This window comes from Acipenser ruthenus, chromosome 7 (genome assembly GCF_902713425.1).
Source record: "Acipenser ruthenus chromosome 7, fAciRut3.2 maternal haplotype, whole genome shotgun sequence".
Classification (NCBI taxonomy): Eukaryota; Metazoa; Chordata; class Actinopteri; order Acipenseriformes; family Acipenseridae; genus Acipenser; species Acipenser ruthenus.
Genome location: NC_081195.1, coordinates 44,601,564 through 44,624,337, shown reverse-complemented (window position 1 = coordinate 44,624,337; position 22,774 = coordinate 44,601,564). Strand labels below are relative to the sequence as shown.

General features: G+C 35.6%; 1 protein-coding gene across 2 annotated transcripts; it reads left to right on the top strand.

Annotated features, from left to right (window-relative positions):
- Window positions 1-717: 717 nt before the first annotated feature.
- Window positions 718-18,949, top strand: zgc:153031. Of its 2 annotated transcripts, XM_059027062.1 has the most exons (11): window positions 718-1,886; window positions 6,028-6,136; window positions 6,417-6,487; window positions 6,738-6,831; window positions 7,169-9,385; window positions 10,892-11,031; window positions 12,528-12,577; window positions 12,832-12,937; window positions 16,930-17,056; window positions 17,274-17,389; window positions 18,346-18,949. In XM_059027062.1, exons 6-11 carry the CDS (start codon window positions 10,925-10,927, stop codon window positions 18,425-18,427), a joined length of 588 nt encoding a protein of 195 aa, XP_058883045.1. In that variant the 5' UTR covers window positions 718-1,886; window positions 6,028-6,136; window positions 6,417-6,487; window positions 6,738-6,831; window positions 7,169-9,385; window positions 10,892-10,924; the 3' UTR covers window positions 18,428-18,949. The 2 variants fall into 2 exon arrangements, with proteins under 2 accessions (XP_058883045.1, XP_058883044.1); XM_059027061.1 differs by having other exon boundaries at window positions 7,169-11,031.
- Window positions 18,950-22,774: the final 3,825 nt, after the last annotated feature.

Below are 22,774 nucleotides of genomic sequence, written 5' to 3'. Positions count from 1 at the left end.
TGCATTTAGTCGCTTATTTACAGTTATTTGTAATGTTCTTACTGCTCCTGGATATGGTATCTGGTGATTTAAAAGTTACAGTATTGTTAACTCAGGTTTATAGCCCCACTCAGTGGAAAACTTTCCAAACTGCAACAGACATTTTTAATACAACCACAAAGCGACACTTTTGTCTTCAAACAAGAGCATGCAATAGGTACAATAAAAAATAAAAACATTAACAAAATAGTCTGTACAATTTACATTTAAACGTGTTTGTAACTTTTTAAAATACTATATATTATTACTATAATTACTAGTAGAACGCTCACCCCTCCCCTTATAAAACCCGTCATGGCAAAATTCGCAAAAAGCACAGAAAAACAAACACAAGGACACAGTTTGGTTGAGTAAATGTAACAATTTTCTATATTTATTCAACTATAAAAAATGTGTAAAACCATAGTATAGGCTTATAGATGTAAATGTATTTATTTATAATGTTTTCCAATCATTTTAGATTGTTAACTAATGGGAAACCACAGCTATTACACATTGGAAAAACTGTTAAATCTAAAAGAAGAAAACAACAATAATAACAGGAAAACATCTTCTTGATTAGCTGGTTCTGTAAAAGTGACAAAACCGTTACCTAACGTTGTTTATTTCCAACCTGCACATGTCAAGATAGTGGTTTCCTTTTGCCGACTGCGTGTGCTTATCCGGGTATTTTAGTATTAACCAATCACAGCAACGACCATACAAATGGGAAGATGTGGGAATGGCACTCAAAACGTTTCACAAACCCTCAAATGAAAATATTAATGCAGTTATAAAATCGCAACTCCCTATGCAATTAATAAAGTTTAAAGGTGTCGGTAACAGTAAAACTAACTTGGGAGGACAAAAACAAATGATACTCATGTATAAAACTGTATTTTCAGTATTTAGAATGAACTCTTCAGCAGTCAAAAACGTGACTGAATGGTCTTCAAAGGAATCGAGAAAAAAGAGCCAATCAGTTCTCTTGTTGTTTCCTGCGTTGGTATGAGACGGTCAGTGTCGATTCAAAAGGAGAAAAGAGCGAAGTGTAGTTAGTGATTAAAATAGATTAATTTGTGTTATTTGAGGAAGAAGGACTACAGAAGGATACAAAATAAATCTGAACGGTCTACATTTATAATTGAGCCATGTTGTTGGTTTGGTTGGGAAACTGTAAAAGTAACGAGTGTAATTTTGTATTGAGCATTATTTATTTGCTTTTGAAAAAAAAAACATACTCCATTTTAATTTGTTTGATCCATAATTCATTATTAATAATCGTGTTCGATTGTGTAAGCAGGCGCGTTATATTAAGTAAGGGATTTCCAGGTCCTAAAACCTGCACAATACGTAACCCAAAGCTGAATTGGTGGAAGACTTATGTACAAATGCATGTGCTTGTATTTTCTGGTTTTTACAATACCATGGACAAGGATTTATCAGAACAGGGCTAACAAAAAAGGATTTCATAAAGTCGTGTTCTGTTGTTTGACAGTAGATCAGAATAGTGAAAAACATATATAACTTAGACATTTTTTATATTAAAAAGCCAGGATGTATTTCGGGTAAATAATGTGGAGCCTAAACGTTGTACACATGTATAAACACAATTTTCATCGTTTCTAAAGTGTAGCCTATAACAAACACAATTGCCAGTTTTGTCACAGTTACACGAGCTCGAGCCTCGAGTGTTAATACTAGTAAGTAATGGTGGTGAATACAGTTCACTGGTTCAGAAAGGGCTTGAGGCTCCACGCAAATCCTTCATTACGAGAATCTATCCAAGGTGCTGATAGCATTCGGTGTGTTTATATCCTCGATCCCTGGTTTGCAGGATGATCCAACGTCGGGATCAACCGATGGAGGTAAGAAAACAAATCAATGACATCTTTGTTGCTTATGGGTAAGGCTGTAATAGTGAAATGTCATGAAATATAGAAACATATAGGGCTTTTACAATTTATAGTGGATAAACCAAATTAGTGGATTATCAATAGTGAAATATTGAGCAAAGACATATATTCAAGTATATCATAAAAAAAGTAATACCTTGTACAACCTTGTACCAAAGTGACACAAAGTTCTAATTATGATGGTGTGAAAGTGGGTATTTTTCACGGGTCAATGGCAACACAGTTACTGTAGTATGAAGACATTCTTTGTAACGTTTTATTGCAGCACAGCTTAGAAGACTTGCTCCTTTGGTCTATCTACCATTTGAACAATTGGTTTATTACTAAATCTATGAAACTTAAAAAAACTATAAATAAAAATAAATAAATAAAAAATAGAAGTTAAAGTGTTACAGCTGAAAGTAGGCCATGACCTAAAATGAACACCACGGGATCTTCTTCCCAACATGTTTTTGGACTCTTTTAGTTTCTGCATTGGCCTTGAGCTGGAATTGGATTTGGTCATGTGTCATGTTTCAGAATACACTGAGCACTCCAAAATGTAAGAGTTTGAATAGCAGCTTAAAGAAATACTTTTGTTTGTGAAGGTCTGTATAGAATGCTCTTGGTCTACATTTGAACTCAAGTGCTGTGTTTACTTCCTACAGAGTGTTTTATCAGTGATTTTGTATTAAAACAGAAAGACAGATTTAGACAGAAAAACTAAAGTGTGTCTTTTGTATATCCAGGGCTATTAGGAAATGATTTATCCTTGTACAAAAGGCATGGTGATAATGGATTAGTGTATCAGTTACGCCTCAGTTTTTCTCTACCGAATTTGAAATGCCCAATTTCAGCTTGCCTCACTGATGCAAACCACAGAGGGTTGAAGATCAGCAGGTGATCACCTGTCCAGCTGTCAAACCAGTTGCTTCTTTACATTCTTTAGTACAAGGGCCTTGCTCTAAAAGTGTTACATTTTGATCTGCAACATTTCAGAAAAAAATGATCTGTCTAGACCAGGGGTCTCCAATCCTGGTCCTGGAGGGCTGGTGTCCCTCCTGGTTTTTGTTCCAACTGTACCCTAATTACTTAATTGGACCAATTAACCTTCTAATATGCACTTGATTGGTCCAATTAAGTAATTTAGGAGAGAGAGAGAGAGAGAGAGAGAGAGAGAGAGAGAGAGAGAGAGAAAATATAAGACTTAGCTTTCTGTGGTGATGTATTTTTTTCTTTCAAATAGCATATATCTATAATCATTTGAGAGATGCATTTTAATTGCAAATATATATCCTGCCCACTATTACAGTTTTGTTACAGGATACATTCTTTTATCTCTAATGTAATCACAGTTTTACATATAGACTGACCCTGTTCTCAACATCCCAAATTCTGGGCCACTGCTTTTCAGATAACGTCCCAAATTCTAGGCTGATTTGGTTTTCAGATAATGTCCCAAATTTTGGGCTGATTTGGTTTCAGATAACGTCCCAAATTCTGGTCCGCTCTGGTTTTCAGATTCAATTATTACCAATTATTGTTCTAATTAAGTAATTTAGGGCACAGTTGGAACAAAAACCAGGAGGGACACTGGCCCTCCAGGACCAGGATTGAATACCCCTAACCTATGTAATGCCTAGATTGATACTTCTAACAACCCATAGACAGTCCTGGTATTGAATGCCACATGTTAAATGTATCAATCTGTGCCAGCTGATAACTGTCTAGATTGATACTGTGTTGTAGTACATACTTCTAATAGTCCACAGATGGAAATGCCTGACATTCTAAACAGCTCGACATTATAAATAGGCTTGGTAGTTTTTGACGTATATTCCTAACAAAACTTGCCTTCAAATGTCATTTTAAAAAAAATCATATTTATTTAATAATAGCAAGATTGACTTAATGAGCCTTTCTTTTCTCTCCAGCAAATGATGCACAGCACAAAAGGGCGATGCGCTATTTTGACTAGTTCGGCACTCTAACAGGTTAATTGCACCATGTCACCAGATTTACATCACTTTGGGATGGTGGTAGAGCACAGGACGTTTCTTGTTGTTTTTTTATTTATTTTATTTTTATTTAGCACATGCTTATCTCAAACTCATCAGTGGGTGAACACAAAATGCAAGCAAGGTTGTTTATAATTAGGCTTGCTACTCTCTACCTGCCTTTAAAGCTGTAATTAACATTGTTAAACCATCTCCATTTCTTAATTACATCATGGCTATGTGACGATGATGAAATGAGCTAAAACATGTTTCTAGCTATACATTTTTTTGAACAAAATGGATCGCTTTACACTCACTGTAAGGAATATGTAGTTAATACACTACACACCGCTTGTTTCACAAAATTCTGCCTGGAGAAGCACATAACTAATACAGAATTAGCAAGAAACAATAGGGGGGATTCATTACCTGTTTGAATTAAAAAGGACGCAATGTAAATCTGGTGATATGGAGCAATGAACCTGCAAGAGTGACAAACTAGTCAATTAGCGCCTTTTTGTTTATCATGGAGTGAAAAGAAAGGCTCATTAAGTCAATCTTGCTATTAATCGATTTGATTCTTTTTTTAAAGTGACATTTGAAGGTAGTTTTGGTAGGAATAAACATCAAAAACTACCAAGCCTATTTATAATGTCAGGCTGTTTATAAAGTCAGGCATTTCCATCTGTGGACTATTAGAAGTATGTACTGCAACACAGTATCAATCTAGACAGTTATCAGCTGGCACAGGTTGATACATTTAACCTGTGGCATTCAACACAATACAATACAATAATATTTATGTTAAGTTGTTGAAGGGCACTGGTCTCTTAAAACCCATACGTGAAAGAGCTGATATAGGCCTTTATTGTATTTTTTATTTTTTTTTACACGTGATAGGTGAATATAATATGTTGAACTACCTACTTGTGACTATATATTGATGGACATTACATAAGCACATGCAATGTCCTTTTTTTGGAATACCAGTTCCTTCTCAAAAATGTGTTTTAATATTAACTTTTAATAAAGGAAAACGCCTGCTTTAATGAATTTTCATGTGTCTATTTCAGTGCAATGTAGTTTCTTCATTGTAATAAAGAAATAGTAGTTTTTTAAAAAACATTTAAAATTTGATTTCTGTTTCTTCATAAAAATAATGTTTTCTGGAGAGAGTAAAACAAATACATTCATTTTGATTCATGTAGTAATGGTTACTCTTAAAATAATTAATGATCCAGTTCTCGTGTACATTTTTATGGAAAACAGAGCATGACCTACAAACTCGGCTGTCATCTGTAACAGCAGAAGATTACAAAAACTGGGCTGAATTCGGAAATGCAGAGCGGCCCAGAATTTGGGACGTCATCTGAAAACGGCCCAGAATTTGGGACGTCATTTGAAAATGGCCCAGAATTTGGGACATCATCTGAAAACGGCCCAGAATTTGGGACATCATTTGAAAACGGCCCAGAATTTGGGACTATTAGACATACACGGTACCTTACATGTTTCTGTAAACCATTTAAAATGACGACTTCATATTTTCAGTACCCTTTACTTTTACCTAAGATGACTGCCATATATGTGTTGTGTTTTTTTATTTATTTTTAATTTCTGGATGACAGACATAATGCTTCAAGATATTGGATTCATACATATTTGAATTGTGTGATTCTCTAAGTTAAGTTCAATCTTAGGTCAATTTTACTGCCACTGTTAAAGCCTCCTATCTCAGAAATGGTTTGAGATCACCGATTCACAGTTACTGTATATAAACCCTGCAGGCTAAATGTGTTGGTGAACTTGACATTCACCTCTGACTTTAGGTTGCTGCACTATTGAGATTGCACTCCTCTTGTAATATGTGGTACAGGAAACAAATATTCAGAGCCTAGCAAAGCTAAATTTCAGGTTAACATTTTTTAAATCTGTACTAGAGTTATACAGTATATTCTCATCGTGTGCTTGGAATTCTTGTCAAACAATTTAGTTCCACCTACAGAATGAAGTTCCAACCTACCGTATATTTGTTCAGATGGCGTTTAAAACCTGCGAGTTTGAAATGGAATTGAACATTTGAACCTATGCTGTCTCATCCTTTTTTCATTATAAAGGTTTCTACTTCAGTGTCTTGAGGACCTTGATGCCAGTCTTCGGAAGTTAAATTCACACCTGTTTGTGATCCATGGGCAGCCAGCTGACATCTTTCCAAGGCTTTTTAAGGTATGTTAATTAAGTAGGAAAGTACTACAAATTAAGGATGGGTCGGTATAACGTTTGCATGGTATGATAGTGGTCAAAAAAAAATCTTGCTAACCATAATTATCATACAGTACATCATGCAAGTTATAAAAGGTTGTAAATGAGCCTGCTATATAATGTGATATAGCTAATATAATATAATTGTACACAGATATTTCAGACTGCCTATCACATCAACATCAGGGTCTATAATATAGTTTAACTAGCCACACACAAGATCTAATCATTTGTATTCTTGTAGGTTTTGACACAGAAGGTCTACCCTCAGCTCTTTGGCCAGGTGGAGAAACAGAAGCACTTACAGAGAGAAAGGTAAGAGACCAATATTGGATCTGAAGGGAGAGCACTGTCCCAGAATTGTTAGTGTTTAAAGTTTTAGGTGGTTTGCATTCAGAGCTATTCATTCACGCTTTTTTATTGTTGTTGTTTACTCTCATTCATGCACACCATAGACTAAAAAGGATTTTAGGATTAACATTTTTTTAGTCAATGTATTTTTGTTTGCATACAAAGTCAAAAAGATTTTTTTTTCCCCTTATCTTGTATTTTAACTGTTATTCAGGCATGGGTGGCTAACTTTGAAAGACCTTGAATGAATGCAAACTCCCTCCTCACAAGTCCAACAGGATTACCTTGAAAGAAGAATATGTTGGCAGGTATTAAATAAATTAAAACACACCTATTTATTAATGAGTTGAAAACAAGAAAAGCTGCCCTTCCGTCACGTTTCTAATTGAGTACCAATTAATGGCAATTAACTTCCACATTGAGTGTTTTTAAAAAACAATTGGAATTTTTTACTGGCATACAGAGACCGTAAAATGGAATTGGAAACGTGAAGGAGAAAGCTTGAAAATCAGTTCATTAATAGTTTTGTGTAATATAAATGTATGTACAAAACAGGATAAGGATTATTTTTCTGAAATTCATATATATATATATATATATATATATATATATAGTTTTACATACATTTCTGGCTTTTTTGTGCAGGTCTTCTTGCTTCAGTGCCTTCCCACCCCAGTGGCAATGGGAATGGTGGGATGATGGGATTCTTACCAGGAAAGGGCATGCACGGGGGTAACAAAGAAGCAAAAGGATATTGGATTAAAACAATGTTGAATATTAATATATATAGAGATAACTAGTTCATCTCATTGTCAACTTTGTTTCTAATTTTTTATTTACTTTTTAATTTGTAGGTACTCCAGTAAGAGTTAGGAAAGGAAATGCAGGAATATAGCAGCAAGGTAGAAACAAACATAGAACTTTCATTGAACCACAGCAAGGGGGTGCAGTAGAAAATTATATTATAATACCCATTGGTGTACCATATAGTCCACCCTCTGTAGCATATTGCGTTTACAATCCAGCCTCAAAAGCCAGTTTTGTATTTGGTACAAGGAATGGAGGGTTAATAAAGGCGGAGCTATAGTGGCTTATTGCAGGCTTCTTAGTATAGCCCTCAGAAGCTATGAATAAAGAGAGTCTGAGGATTTCAAAAGGGTTAGTATGGGTGTTAAAGTCCTCTGAAAAGCAACCGGATTGCATCACTCTGAATTACTACCATTAACCACAAGATGGCATTGTAAGACTTGACAAGCTTCCTGCAGAAGTGAGACAACACATACTTGGTTACAGCTGTTTATGATTATTATTGTGTTTTTTGTTAGTAACTCATTTTGAAAGAATATTCTATTATTATTGTTTGTTTATTTAGCAGACGTCTTTATCCAAGGCGACTTACAGAGACTAGGGTGTGTGAACTATGCATCAGCTGCAAAGTCACTTACAATTACGTCTCACCCGAAAGACAGAGCACAAGGAGGTTAAGTGACTTGCTCAGGGTCACACAATGAGTCAGTGGCTGAGGTGGGATTTGAACCGGGGACCTCCTGGTTACAAGCCATTTTCTTTAACCACTGGACCACACAGCCTCCTGTATTCTGTATTCTTTCTGTATTCTATATTCTTTCCTTCATTGTTTCTAATACGTCGACTATTGTTCAAAGGCTATGGACGAGGAAGCAACGTTTTGTGATACACACAAGGAAACACGCAACAAACACAAAGTGTCATCTTACAGCATGGTAATAGTTGCATGAATCTTTATTACATTGATACAGGTGCTTTAATATTGAGCCCTATTGTAGAAATGATTTGTGTAGGCAGTGAGGATATTTCAGTTGATTCCATGCAGTAAATGTCAATTTTTTAAAATTACTATTACAGTCAGCGCCTCCTAATCGGGATACTGATAATCAAGATTTCTGCTTAAATGGGATCCAACTCTGGGAGACGGTTCTTTCCAATGCTATTTATGTAGCTTAATTGGGACGTCACTTCATTTAATTGGGATACAGTATTTTCAAAGGATGAACAGAGCTCGCTTTTCAGAGTGTAAACCACGCTGAAATCTTGAAGGAGTTGGAGTCTCCTGTGGTTTGTCAGGCTGCTGTTGCAAGGAAAGTTGGTGTCAACCTCGCAGGTGCCTCGACTTATGATAAGATATGATTTTCATTCTTTTTCTTTTCATTTTTAGAAACAAAAAAGTGTGACTAAGGTCATCTCAAATGCCTCTAGTTTAATTGGGACAGCCACTTTTGGAATATTTTTATTTCTCGCGAGGAGTCCCAATAAAGTGTAATAGCTTCAGTGTCACAATGGCCAACACTTGATATGACAGAGAATAACCTTGTACTGTCGGAATTGGGATTTTGCAATTGTTCTCATCTTTCCTGGCCATTTTAGATTTTTGCTCGGAACACAAAAAACAGTCGGAAAGTTAAAACACCGCCACTAAAGCCCTCCCTGATGGATATTCAGGGCCAATGATTTATTTTCTTTTAGTTAAGAAATCAGCTGCAAATTCCCAGTTGCATTTACTTGCATAAATAAATAAACAAACGACCTGTAGGGGAAATTACACTAAACAATTTGCGTTGCAATATGACTCTGTCCTTGAAATGTGCAGATTAGAAAACGTCACATGATATGAGAAAAGGAACCCTACAAATGGGGTTGCAAAGGGGTTGCGCTACAGCGTACCCTACCAGCCAGGCACCTAGTGAGTTCAAGCGGACAACTGCAGAGCTCGCAGACATCTGATCTGGAGTTCCTGGGTGTGAAAGAGGAAACTGGCTCGGTCGCCGGATCAGAGGATGTACACTGAACCTTCGGTTCTCCTGAGTTGTGTGGGTAATTGCAGCGGTGAGTGGAAAAATAATTGGGCATTTTAAACTAGGGAGAAAATCGGGGGTAAAATAATCATCCAGAAGCATATAACTGTAAAAATGTGAAAATCAAATACTACATGAAATAAAAGGACTTTAAATTCTGGAAAGAAAATGTAAAAATTATCTTTATGAAGTATAACGGAATGCATCTGAAAAAAACTACAACAAAAATATACATTTTGACCGTGTTTGCGGTTAAAAATAAAAAGAATAGGGGCTCCCGAGTGGCGCATCCAGTAATAGCACTCGCTAGAGTGCAGGATGCGCTCTATAGCCTGGACATCGCCGGTTCGAGTCCAGGCTATTCCACAGCCGACCGTGGACGGGAGCTCCCAGGGGGCGGCGCTCAATTGGCCGAGCGTTGCCCGGCAGGAGGGAGGGTTAGGTCGGCCAGGGTGTCCTCGGCTCACCGCGCAGCAGCGACCCCTGTAGTCTGGCCGGGCGCCTGCGGGCTTGCCTGTAAGCTGCCCAGAGCTACGTTGTCCTCCGACGCTGTAGCTCTGAGGCGGCTGCACGGTGAGTTCGCAGTGTGTAAAGAAGCAGGCGGCTGACGGCACACGCTTCGGAGGACAGCGTGTGTTCATCTTCGCCCCTCCCGAGTCAGCGCAGGGGTGGTAGCGGTGATCTGAGCCTAAAAAATAATTGGGCATTTCAAATTGGGGAGAAAATAATAAAAACTAATTGGCAACGACTAAATTATTAAAAAAAAAAAAAAATTAAAAAAATTAAAAATAAAAAGAATATACTACAATCAAATCGATAAGACTGCTTTAGTATATTGTTTTCTCAGTTGCATAACACCTGTTATGCATGCATTATTCATTCATTAGCATTATGTAACATAATGGAAACCTTATGATGTTACATAATCTTGTTTCATATTGTGCAGAGGAAAAAAACGATACCTCCAATGACAGCATTGCCATAATCTGATATGCTTCCTAATCTATAAACATGTTTAAGGTCAAACAAAATGTACTTCTGCACCCAATTATAACTGAAAATGGAGTAAAAAAAATGACATATAAAGTGGTTAGAAACATAGAAACATTTTGCCCAGAAATTCCAGGCCTCCTTGTATTTCCTTGTTATGCATATCTACATAAATACAGCGATGGTGATATTCTATACAATGACAATGACAATACGGTAAATTATACCCATGTTTTTAAAACACACTGCACTCATCCCAATTGCAAAATCAATCTGAACCTTGATCTCTGGTAAATAAAACTGGATGGAAGAACATTTCAAACATTTGAGTGGCCTTCTACAGTGGTGGTACACAGTAAACAAATGAATCATTCTTAGTAACAGACACATGGTAGTGGTATACCACTGATAATAAATCTCCAACCAGAAAATATCTATTATTCCAAATGTTTTAGAGATTACTAACAACCACCCAATAATCTCTTAGCATTACAGGACAAGGGTAGTGATTCAGTGGGTATTAAAGTGCTCAGCCTCTCTCTGAAAGCTTATTGTGCAGAGTGGAGCCTGGCTCAGCAACATGTGTGACTGTGGAGAGAACGCGCACACAAAACCGATCAGGCTGATTGCTGCAGCTTGTAACAACATGGGTATCGGGAAAAATGGGTACCTGCCATGGAACCTCCCGTAAGTACCAAATCTCCTTTTCCCTGTAATTATTGTTGTAATGTTCAAAACCCAGCAAAACACCCTAGACATCATGGATATTTTTATGATCATGTGGTGCAAGCATTCAAGATTAAATACTGTACTTCAAAATAAACTCTGTCGGAAAACTTATAGATGGCACATTCTTTACAGAGGTATTGCATTGGCCATATGTAAAACTGTTTAAATATTAAACAGTACTATTCAGTGACTGTCTCATGTGAAATCGTTTCAATCCACCTTGGTAACTAACACCCAATGTTAGTTACCAAGGTGGATTGAAACACCCATCGGACAGTTCAGTTCCTTTGATAGCTACTGAACTGTCAGATGCCAACATCTAGAAAAAAGCCCATACATTAATCAATATTTAAAAAGTTAGATTCTGTAATTCCTATTTCTTTTAGCAGATACACTGTAGTGTGATTTTCTTCAATGGTTGATCAACATAAAATGTTCTGCCAATGATATTATCATTTTTTAGATCCTGGCCAACATTATGTGTACTATCATTTTATATTATCATTTAAAAATCAATTGTTATATTTAACAATGTCATCACGTGTTTGGTGCTGGATTTCTAGAAACCTCCTTATTATTACAAAACTTTTTAAAAATATATTATTTTAAGTGTATTTTAATTAAGGAGATTTGTTCATAAAGTTAATTTAAAACCAGATAGATTTACATAATATCCAATTCCCTGCCGTCGCAAACAGATTTCCACAGGGGCCTGTCAATCAGTCTCCTACCTGCACATCTACCTGCCAAATTAAGTAAATGGACGGCTAGAAATATAAATGGTAAAACGTGGGAAAAAATATTAACAGAATTAGTTACAAACAACAACAGCTGTAAAGAAAACTGATAAATAAAATCTGTTGCTGTCCAACAGCATATCAAGAGGCACTATTTTAGGCACATGGGATAAAACATAACATGCCATATGTTTCACCAGCAGATGTTCTGAATTTAAATTAAGTCTCTTATTCAAAAACAAAACAATGTAGGTGAATTTGCCTTTCATACCTCTTACACAGTTCAAGCTTAATATAGTGTGCAGTAAATACTAAAAACAACTTTTAAAAATACCTGTATTGTAGAATTTCTAGTGTGTTTTGTGGGGGTTCGTGTTGATCTTTTTTATTCCAAACCAAAAATGTAGACGTGTTTCTGCAAAAAAAAAAAATATTGTTATTCTTTGTCAATTGGAATTCAATGCATTGGGTTTACATTTTAAAACTTCAGACAAATTGAAGTGTGTATTTACTACTAAGACTGACTATCTCAGTGAATCTCTTATGCATTATGAACTATTTCAACACTAGATAAATGAAAAGTATGAGGATATACAGGAATGCTTACAGAAAACAAACAATTCACTACTGGAAATAACGTCACTAAGGGTGTATACCCCAACCCATTGTAATGGAATTTTCTAAATTATTATTATTATTTTTTAATTTTTTTTATAGGAGCGAGTTTACATTTTTTTTGGACACCATCTCGTCTGTTTCTACCCCAGGTAAATATCTCGATACCATAAAGCTTAGTGGTTGTTTAAAGTCATCAACACAGACAAAGGCATTCAGCACTTTGTGATTTCGATTCTGATACAAAATTGCCGAACAAAAATGCATTAAATAGCAATCATTGCAAATTATCACCTCCATAACACTATTATATAAATCAGGATTAAAGGAATTACTCAATTGACATTACGGTAATCAAAGTATGGGACCTTTGAAAAATGACAAAAAATATGATCTGCACTCGTAGGCATGAAGAACCTGCTGGTGTGGGGTAGAAAGTGTTGGGAGGCATTCCCCGAGAGCCTCCTCCCTCTCCCAAACACCATGCATGTCATCCTGAGCCGGACCCTGAGGCAAGTCATGTGGACATGAACAAAGTCAGCAGTCTTATGCATGACCAGCGTTACAGTACAGCTGTAAGGCAAAACTCATATTCTTAGAATATGTAAGGCAAAACTCATGTTCTTAGAAAGATCTTAGATTGGCAAATTTTGGAAAATGTGACCGCAATTCTTGAAATTAAGACTTTGTTCCAGTGACAGGTTTCAACACTAAAGCCTTGTTAGCACCACCGATGACTCTACTTGGAACCTGAGATGATAAGCAAGGCATTTATAACGCCTTTAAAAACTATGAAAGAACAAATAATGCTAAACATTCCCACCACCAGATTAGCATACAGCTTAGAACAGTTTTATGAAAGTGCTTTTATTATCAAAGCATAAGCAGCACATTTTTTGTTGTATCTGCTTGTAGCTAAACACCACAGAGAACAAAGTGAGTGGTAGCAAAAGAAGATTTCACAACACTTAATAAAGAATTGTTCACACACACACACACACAGCATTAGTATTGTCTTAATACTGCAGTCATAGTTTTCTGCATACAGGAGATGTGTATTAAATCTAACTCAAGCATGTTATACACACCATTTTTAAATGATTTGTTATTTATTATTTGATGCTTTTAAAACAATGCAGATCTAAATCCAAATATAGCTACACACTGTGTTGATTCCACCCATATCACACGTTCTTTAAGGACAAGGAACCAAAGACACATGGCAAAACAACTAGACACCAAGGAAGTAAAAATAGTTCCAGTGTGCATTATTAAGGCCCCAGTTGTAGCATTCAAAAGAGAAGCTAATTTAGGTGATATTTTAGTTCATAGTAAATATAAAAGAATAATTGACAAAATAGGTTCTACGAATACTTGCACTAGTACATGTAAAGTGTGTAAATACATAGACAAAAGTAAAAATATAATTACACATAAGAACAACACATATCCACTAAAAACTAATACCTACTGTAAAAATAGCAATGTTGTTTATGGAATAGCCTGTGAAAAATGTGATGAAATAAAATATGTTGGAGAGACTGGAACAACTTTATATAAAATAATTCAGAACCACCTTTCATTAATTAGAAATAAAAAAAATGAATGAACCAATAGTACAGCACTTCACCAGTCAAGGACATGACATAAACGATGTAAAGTTTGTAGTCGTAGAACAGCTAAAATTAGACAATGTGACATAGAGAAGAATAAAAGAAAGTAAATGGATAAATAGACTGAACACGATTATGCCAGCGGGACTCAACAGAAAAGAATGAACTAATTAACTTCAATAAATATATAACATTTAAATAAATAAATAAACAAAATTCATTAAAAAGTTGTGCATGCTGATGCGTTGGGGAGGCCAAATCAAGACTGATCCCCAGAGCCAGCATTGCATGATAATATAAATATAAGTTTATATAAAATAATGTTAATTAGAATGAATACAGATTTAAATATAGAAGTAAAAATGATGTCACAATATATAGAACACCATTACATCATGTAACAATAAATCATGGACTTATATAATATAAACAATAACAAGTAGTTGCCATGCCGTCAAAAACCTATAAATACCTCCAATGTTTTGATTCAAACACAGGCTCCCTTGAGAAAGATATGTACAACATATCGAAACGTTGGGCAGCTGGCTCTTTGAGCTATATATATATATATATATATATATATATATATATAAGAGAAAAGAAAAGTATATTTCAGGTACTTAAAAAGGTAGAATAACTGATTACAAATCATTTATTAGGACGTTTTGGACTACAAGTCGTTCATCGGCTGAATACAAAAAAACAGTGCTTATATACAGTATATATATATATATATACACTACCGGTCAAAAGTTTTAGAACACCCCCATTTTTCCAGTTTTTATTGAAATTTAAGCAGTTCAAGTCCAGTGAATAACCTGAAATGGTACAAAGGTAAGCGGTAAACTGCCAGAGGTTAAAACAAAAAAAGTTTAGGTTACCAAAAACTGAAAAATAATGTACATTTCAGAGTTATACAAAAAGGCCTTTTTCAGGGAACTAGTAATGGGTTAACAACTTACAGCTGTTCTGCAGCAATGGAAGTAAATTAAGCCTTGAAAGTTGATGCTAACAATTCCTACAGGTGTCCCAACTTTTGTTGATTACTTACAAACCCTCTGTCTGTATAAAAGCAGTGTTGGAACAGACTGTGTTACTACACCCTCTTAAGCATTATTTGGACAGTATTGTACTGCAGGAAGTACTATATTGCTCTCATAATGGCGAGAAAAAGGCAATTAACAAAGGAAGACAGGCAGACCATTATAACCCTTAAAAGTGTAGGTCTTTCCTTTAGAGAAAATGCAAAGATAGCCAAGGTGTCAGTGAGTACAGTTTCCTACACCATCAAAAGGCACTTGGAAACTGGAGGAAACTCTGACAGGAAGAGGTCTGGCAGACCCAAAGCCACAACAGAATCAGAAGACAAGTTTCTGAGAGTCAACAGCTTGCGTGATAGGCGGCTCACAAGACAACAGCTTCAAGCACAGCTTAACACTGGTCGAAGTAAGCAAGTCTCAGTTTCAACTGTGAAGAGAAGACTTCAAGCTGCAGGTTTGACAGGTCGAGTGGCAGTAAGAAAGCCATTGCTAAGATGGCAAAATAAGAAAAAGAGGCTTGCCTGGGCCATGAAGCACCGCCAGTGGACTACTGAAGACTGGAAGAAGGTCTTATGGACCGATTAATCAAAATTTGAAATCTTCGGTTCATCACGCAGGGTTTTTGTACGCCGTCGAGTAGGCGAAAGGATGGTTCCTCGGTGTGTGACACCAACTGTCAAACATTGAGGAGGAAGCGTGATGGTCTGGGGCTCTTTTGCTGGATCCAGAGTCGGCGACTTGCACAGAGTGAGTGGCACCCTGAACCAAAACTGCTACCACAGCATTTTGCAGCGCCATGCAATACCCTCTGGTATACGCCTAGTTGGTCAGGGGTTCATCCTACAGCAAGATAATGACCCAAAACATACCTCCAGGCTATGTCAGAACTACCTTAGAAGAAAAGAACAAGACGGTAGGCTTCAAATCATGGAATGGCCAGCACAGTCTCCAGACTTAAACCCCATCGAGCTGGTTTGGGATGAACTGGACAGAAGAGTGAAAGCAAAGCAACCTACAAGTGCAACACATTTGTGGGAACTTCTGCAACAGTGTTGGGAAGAACTTTCCGAACAATATTTGATTTCCATTGTAGAAAGAATGCCACAAGTGTGTTCGGCTGTTATATCTGCAAAAGGTGGCTACTTTGATGAGTCAAAAATTTAGATTAAATTTTGTTAAACAAAACGATTCCATGATTTCTTTTTTATCTCCAATTGTTTATTTGTTCTATGCTTTAATTTCAGAGTACATTGAGACATTAAACTGCGTAAATTTCAATAAAAACTGGAAAAATGGAGGTGTTCTAAAACTTTTGACCAGTAGTGTATATATATATATATATATATATATATATATATATATATATATATATATATATATATATATATATATATAAATCTTTTTTTTCAATAAATGCATTTATCAATGGCCAAGTATCCGTTCTCCTATAAAAGATACAGAACAATATATTCAGTTGTGCACGTGATTTACTAACCGATACAACCGATTCTAATGAAGCAAGAAGTTCTGAATATTTGACACAGTAAAGCTTTTATTTTGTTTGTAGTTACATCTTTTTGCAGACAGATATTGTATACACTAGACATGATAGTAAGGTTCAGGTATAATGACAAATATAAGTTTGCCTTTCCTTAACTTCCATTTCTGTAATTCATCCAGAACTAACTCATAAGATGGAAAGTAAACTTCTTTAAGAAGGTGTTTAAACTTTCTTTGGACCGCACATGAGTATGTACTGTAGAGGTAATATGACTGAATTGTACCCATTACCCCACATTGACTGCATTACATTTAGAAATGAATATTACTGTTTGTTTTATTTTTATATAGCTCTGTACCAAAGCATGCTCAGTATCTCTGCTCTGATCTACAAGGTTCAGTTAAACTGGGATCTACACATCCCCTCAGTGAAGTTATTGAAACGATTTGGATAATTGGTGGTGTTGAGCCATACATAGTAAGTACAGTAAAAACAAGTTCAATCAAGTTTCATTCATTTTTCATATACACAATATAATATAGAGCTGTTTCTGTAAAAGTTATGTATTGTTTTTGTTTATATTTTAATTTTGGTGAGATTACCTCTTTTTAAGACTTATATCTTATTAGATTATTGGTTCAGATCCACCTTTCCAACTGTCATGTTCTTAAGTTAAGCTTCTTCTCTAATTCAGGAAGCTTTGCAGCATCCATGGTGTGACCTGGTTTACCTTACTGATGTCCAGGCAGACTTTGAATGTGACACCTACTTCCCAGAATTCAACAACAATGTCTACAAACTAGTTGATGAGTGAGTTGCTTGGTTGGTTTCTTTGAACATTTAAAGTAATTGTAGCTAACAGTTATTCAATAAATCTTACCCATTTTGCAGCTCCGTTAGCTACACAGGTCTCAAATGTGCAGTTTTGAAAGAAACACATGTTATAGCAAATATGTATTTTCATTTTAAAACAGGCATCTGGCACTACACTAGGTTAAAGAAAGCTCCCATTTTGCTTGCCAGCTCAGCAGTACTCATATTCCGACCTTTGCAAAAATTGCACTTTTGGTTCGAAGGGGGTTTTAAATTTTTTTTTTGTATCCAGCAGTAACACAATGGGGAAAGTATTGAATAAAAACATTTTAGTATCCAGTATAGATCATGCAATGATTATATATATATATATATATATATATATATATATATATATATATATATATATATATATTTATTTATATATATATATATTTTTATATATATATATATATATATATATATATATATATATATATATATATATATTAAACCATTAGATAGAAACTGCCATCCCAATTGACTAATGCAGTGTCACATGACCAAAATAGTTTGTGCTGCAGCCCAAAAAAACGGTCTGTAATGTAGCAGTCAATAGTTTCCTCTGATGCCAGCCCCCAATAAACAAAACAGCACTACACATTTCTCTGAATAAATATTTTATAAAACAGATACAGTATTGACTGCAGTTTTCACTGTTCCCCTTGGGTTGAAAAAGTGACCTCCAGTGTGCATTATTGCTCACTTTGAATCCTGTTTTTTAAACCCACGGGGCAAGAGTTTTCCACTATTTGCCTGAACTTGGTTTCGTTAATGTTCACAAAAATTCTTACAAAAAAAAGCTTACAAAAAAAAAAAATGATGAGTGTCAGCTAAGGTCTTTGAAATACCTGTGAACTTCAGTTTTAATGAAGATCATTCTTTGTGACTCTCAAAATATCTTTTTTCTCCAGGTTTCCTGGTGTGCCTAGTGGAATCCAAGAGGAAAATGGCATAAAATTCAAATACCAAGTTTTCAAGAAGGTTGCGCAGTGAAAGTATTGGGAAACTGTTACGGATGGAGTATAGACAAGTTTTAACTAGCTGTATATGTGTTAATACACTTTTCTGTACATCAGTGGCTGAAATGTGAAATGTTTGGGGAAGGACAACTGAACTAAAGTAGTTCAAAGACTAAAAAAATACTGAATTTAAAAAAGGTTGTGGACATATGGGAACTAACAGACATTTCATTATGAATTGTAACCATATATGTAGAGCATCTACTGGACTTGCTTCCCCTGCAACACCCTATTTGAATACATTTTAGTGTACTGTAAGTTCTGTAAATCAGTTACAGTTAATGGTTCTGGCCAAATTTAGCAGTCGCTTATTGAAAATTACTTCTAAGAATATGAATTCACTTAACACGAATTTCATGTGTAAATTACAAGTGCAGTTCATTTGCAATGTATAGTTTTTAAAAGTTCACTTACAACTGTATTTTCAAAAGATGCACAGTACACTAATGCTTTTCATTATTCTATAACTGAAACTTCAATAAAAAGTGACAGTATGCATTTGGTTTAGACTTCTCATAATACAAAGTACTGATAAATATATATGACCTGCAGTAACTGCATTATCCACTTTTACAAAGGCATTATACAAATCACCCATGGCAAAATATAAACTTGCTTAATGTGTAGCAGGATTGTAAATAATCATTTTTCAAAACTGTTAACTCAAGGATAATGAAGCAATCAATACAATTCATATGAAAATAAATCTCTCTATAATGTTTAATATTCATATCATTGTGGGTATGAATTGCATTTTTAAAATCCCTGGAGCTCAGAATGACTTAAAATGAATGCTGAGTTTGAAAAGAGATTAATGATACACAATATAAGAGTAGGTGATATAGGTGAAAGATGTGCATTTATCACTAGAATCTAGCTTTGTCAATGACATATTTGCATAAAACAAAACAAATAAACATTAAATGCACATTAAGTCCGTTTTAATAACATGTATTTTATTCTATGATTTCTTACATGCTCAGTGTGGAATTTCCAGAGATTCCAGAGATATTATTTATGCTAAGAATTAGGACAAATTAATCAAGTCAAAGCATCCACTAGATGGAGGCATGTATTTTGATACAGCCAACAATGAAAAGTGATGATGAAGGTAGTCTACTTCTCAGTTCACCTAAAGTTCAGGAAAATTAATGATTAAAATAACTTTTTAAAAAATTATAAAGCTTATCTCATTTCTCTGAACCAACATTGGGCCGTCATACCAAGTCAAATCATTGTCTCGGGTTTGCATCACTCGTGGGGTCTACTAATCATTACTATTTACCATTTATTAGAAATACAGAAATATTAGTTACAGAGATTCCAATAGGAAACCCTACAGGGACCTATCCACTTAGTACACGCTGAGAGCAGTTAATTTACTCTGGGAGCAATCTTGTTCTTAACGAATAATTAACCCTGTATATGTTGATTTAAATATAAAAAAACAAATGGGTTTGTCTTTGCTAATGTTTTTTTTTTATTTTAAACAAAACTCCTAATGTGAACAACTCTAAATTTCTAGCTATTCCTGAAGCTGTACAACCTCAGATTATACACCCAATCCTTCAACTTGTTCAAGCTCAGTAAAGTATGTGTGGCGGGTGGGGGCGTCCACGCTGCCCCAAATAATATTAAGAGCACTGGGACCGGTGTGATAGAACTCAATTTCCCCCCTGCACAAGTTGTCTCAATTGAATGAAAAGTCAGAGACGAAACGGTAATTTAGTGCTCATTCCGAGCAGGATATTTTATTATAACGCACGAGGAATAGCACATAGATAAGCTAAAATGACCAACACAGTGATGACTACAGGCAGTGGACAAAGAAAGAATAAAACAGTTGTTCGGGGTCCTTTTTAACACAGCAGCACCTAAAAAGGAAACTAGCAAGTCTGGGCTGGAGCACTTCTTAACAACTAAGTAGAAACAGCATGAGAGAACAAATCTAATGGAAGTGTCAGCAATGTGGAACAAAATAAATGTGTGAAACAAACTGCAGAAGGTCTTTTAAGAGCATGTATAATGTTTCTGCACAGTGACCACAGCAGACTGGGGATCAGCTCTGCTGTTTATTTCAGGACACTTTGAACAAGCATTATATTGATTAATTTACGACTAACTGCAGACAAGGTGTATGCGCTTTGTTTCAAATCCTTTATTAAAATAATGTATTTACCTAACTGTAACATACTCATTTGCTACCATGTTGATCTGAAAACTGTTCTGGAAAACTCTGGGATCTAGAACTGACATGCTAAAATATGTGATAGGCCAAGGGTTACACTATGACAATACAATCTTCTGTAAGGTTGCAATCGGACAGTTTAGTTTAATCTACAGCATTCCTAAATAGATGCACTGACTCATATGGATTGGTTAAGAGATGCTGATTCAGTCACTATGGTATTCTCCTGCACAGTCTTATGAGGTGTATATATTTTAAACAGTCGTAGTGATTTGGATGTATCAAAAATAACTTGGTTTAAAAATGAATTATAAGGAGTGCCATTTAAGAAATGATTTCTAAAAGATCCATACTGTTAACCAAGACCAGGATGAGTCTATTACACTGATCAAGAAAGGCTACAGTAGGGCAAACTCCCTGTCATCTAATTATTTAACCAGTCATCTCAAAACAAGAGCGGCTTACCTGGTAAAAGAACAGGCATGTGGTGTGCAGGGTGAGTCATACAGTGCAGGTTCGTTATAAAAAGCGATGAGCTGTTCATCACTGAGAGAGTGTGGGGGGTGGACTAAAAAGGGGTCTGTCTGAGAAAAATTAAATAACAATTTATGAGCTTACATTTCAAACTAGATAAACATTTTTAAAGATTAAAATAACTTCAAAGATAGTCTAGTTACCACCTTAATTCTTCAACTCTCTCCTACGCAACAGAAAATTATAGATTTTAATTGCTTTTGTCATCTATTTTAATATTCCCTGTAAATTATAAGCCGTAAAATCAACGTGTAACATTTGCTAATAATACTGGATGTCAGGTTTAAATGAAAAAGAACAATTTATATTACCTCTTATTAACCTCCCATGCTTTAGCGTATAAGTCAATTTGACAACACTACTGTTCTTCACAGACAAAGGTCTTATCTACTGGGGATAATTTGTGGTGAATTTAGTACGGATGTTATATTGTTTCATATTTTAAGTGAAACAGTCTTCCCATGGTGTTTTATTAAATTTACTGTTTCATGTTTCCCCTTTTATTGAACTTTTCCTTAGTATGCATTGAATAGTATACTTTAACTCTTGATAATGGTGTGACTTTATAATTAACAAGGGTGTTGATGGGCCCAATTTACAAAACCTGTTTTAAGGAATGTTTTTTTAAGGACTGTTCTTAGAAGAGTGTGTATGATCACTTATCTTGCGTTCCCATGGTTCAAACACTCACATTGGCTCTGGCACTACAGTGAACCCTGCTGGTCAGGCTCCCAGTGAGCTCAAAAGCAGACACCTCCAGAGATCGGTAGCTTGCTGACATCTGCTCTCAAGTTCCTGGGTGTAAAAGAGGAAGCTGGCTCGTTCATGGAATTGGAGGATGCTCAATGAACCTTCGGTTCGCCTGAGCTGTGTGGGCAATTGCTGCGGTGAGGGGAGCAATGATGGTTGTGAAGTTTAATACCTTATACAGTGGTCCTTTCGGGTAGCCTGTCACTGTTAATATGTACCTTAATGCAGTATGTTCCCTTTTCCACCTTGACATTGTTTTTTATTCTAAATTCTGTGTTGTATAACACATTCCCAGGTTTACCCTGGATTTCTTTAAAACTGGGATTTTTACTGTGGATACTGTGTATTCCTGTGTGCCAGACGATAAAACATAAATGTTCTTTAACAGTAATTTAGAAGAGGTTCATTAACACCAAATTTGGACCCAGGCTGGCATAACGACGCTTGACTTGCGGTAGATCCATATAAGCTATGTCTTATTAAGTGACTGTAAGCTGACATAAAGTAGAGTGCTGAATGTTGGTACTTGCACAAGCTATGGAAAACACAATGGTAAAAACAAACTGTGCATAGGAGGCACTGCTGAAGTCTGCATGCACATATCACACGCTTAATTAAATATGAGCAGCTATACAGTGTGTCTAAGGTGTTAGGTTATTCATTCAGCATCATTCACTCAGTGATGCTATTGTGTTCCCCGTGCTCTGTAAAAAATGCAGCACTCCATGTCAGCTTAATAAGCCATCAGTTATGTTAGGACTTAAATGAAACCATTACTTGTCAAGCAGAATAAGGCTATTTGATGTATTAACTGGGCTTTGAAATATAACCCTTCTATGTATTACACCA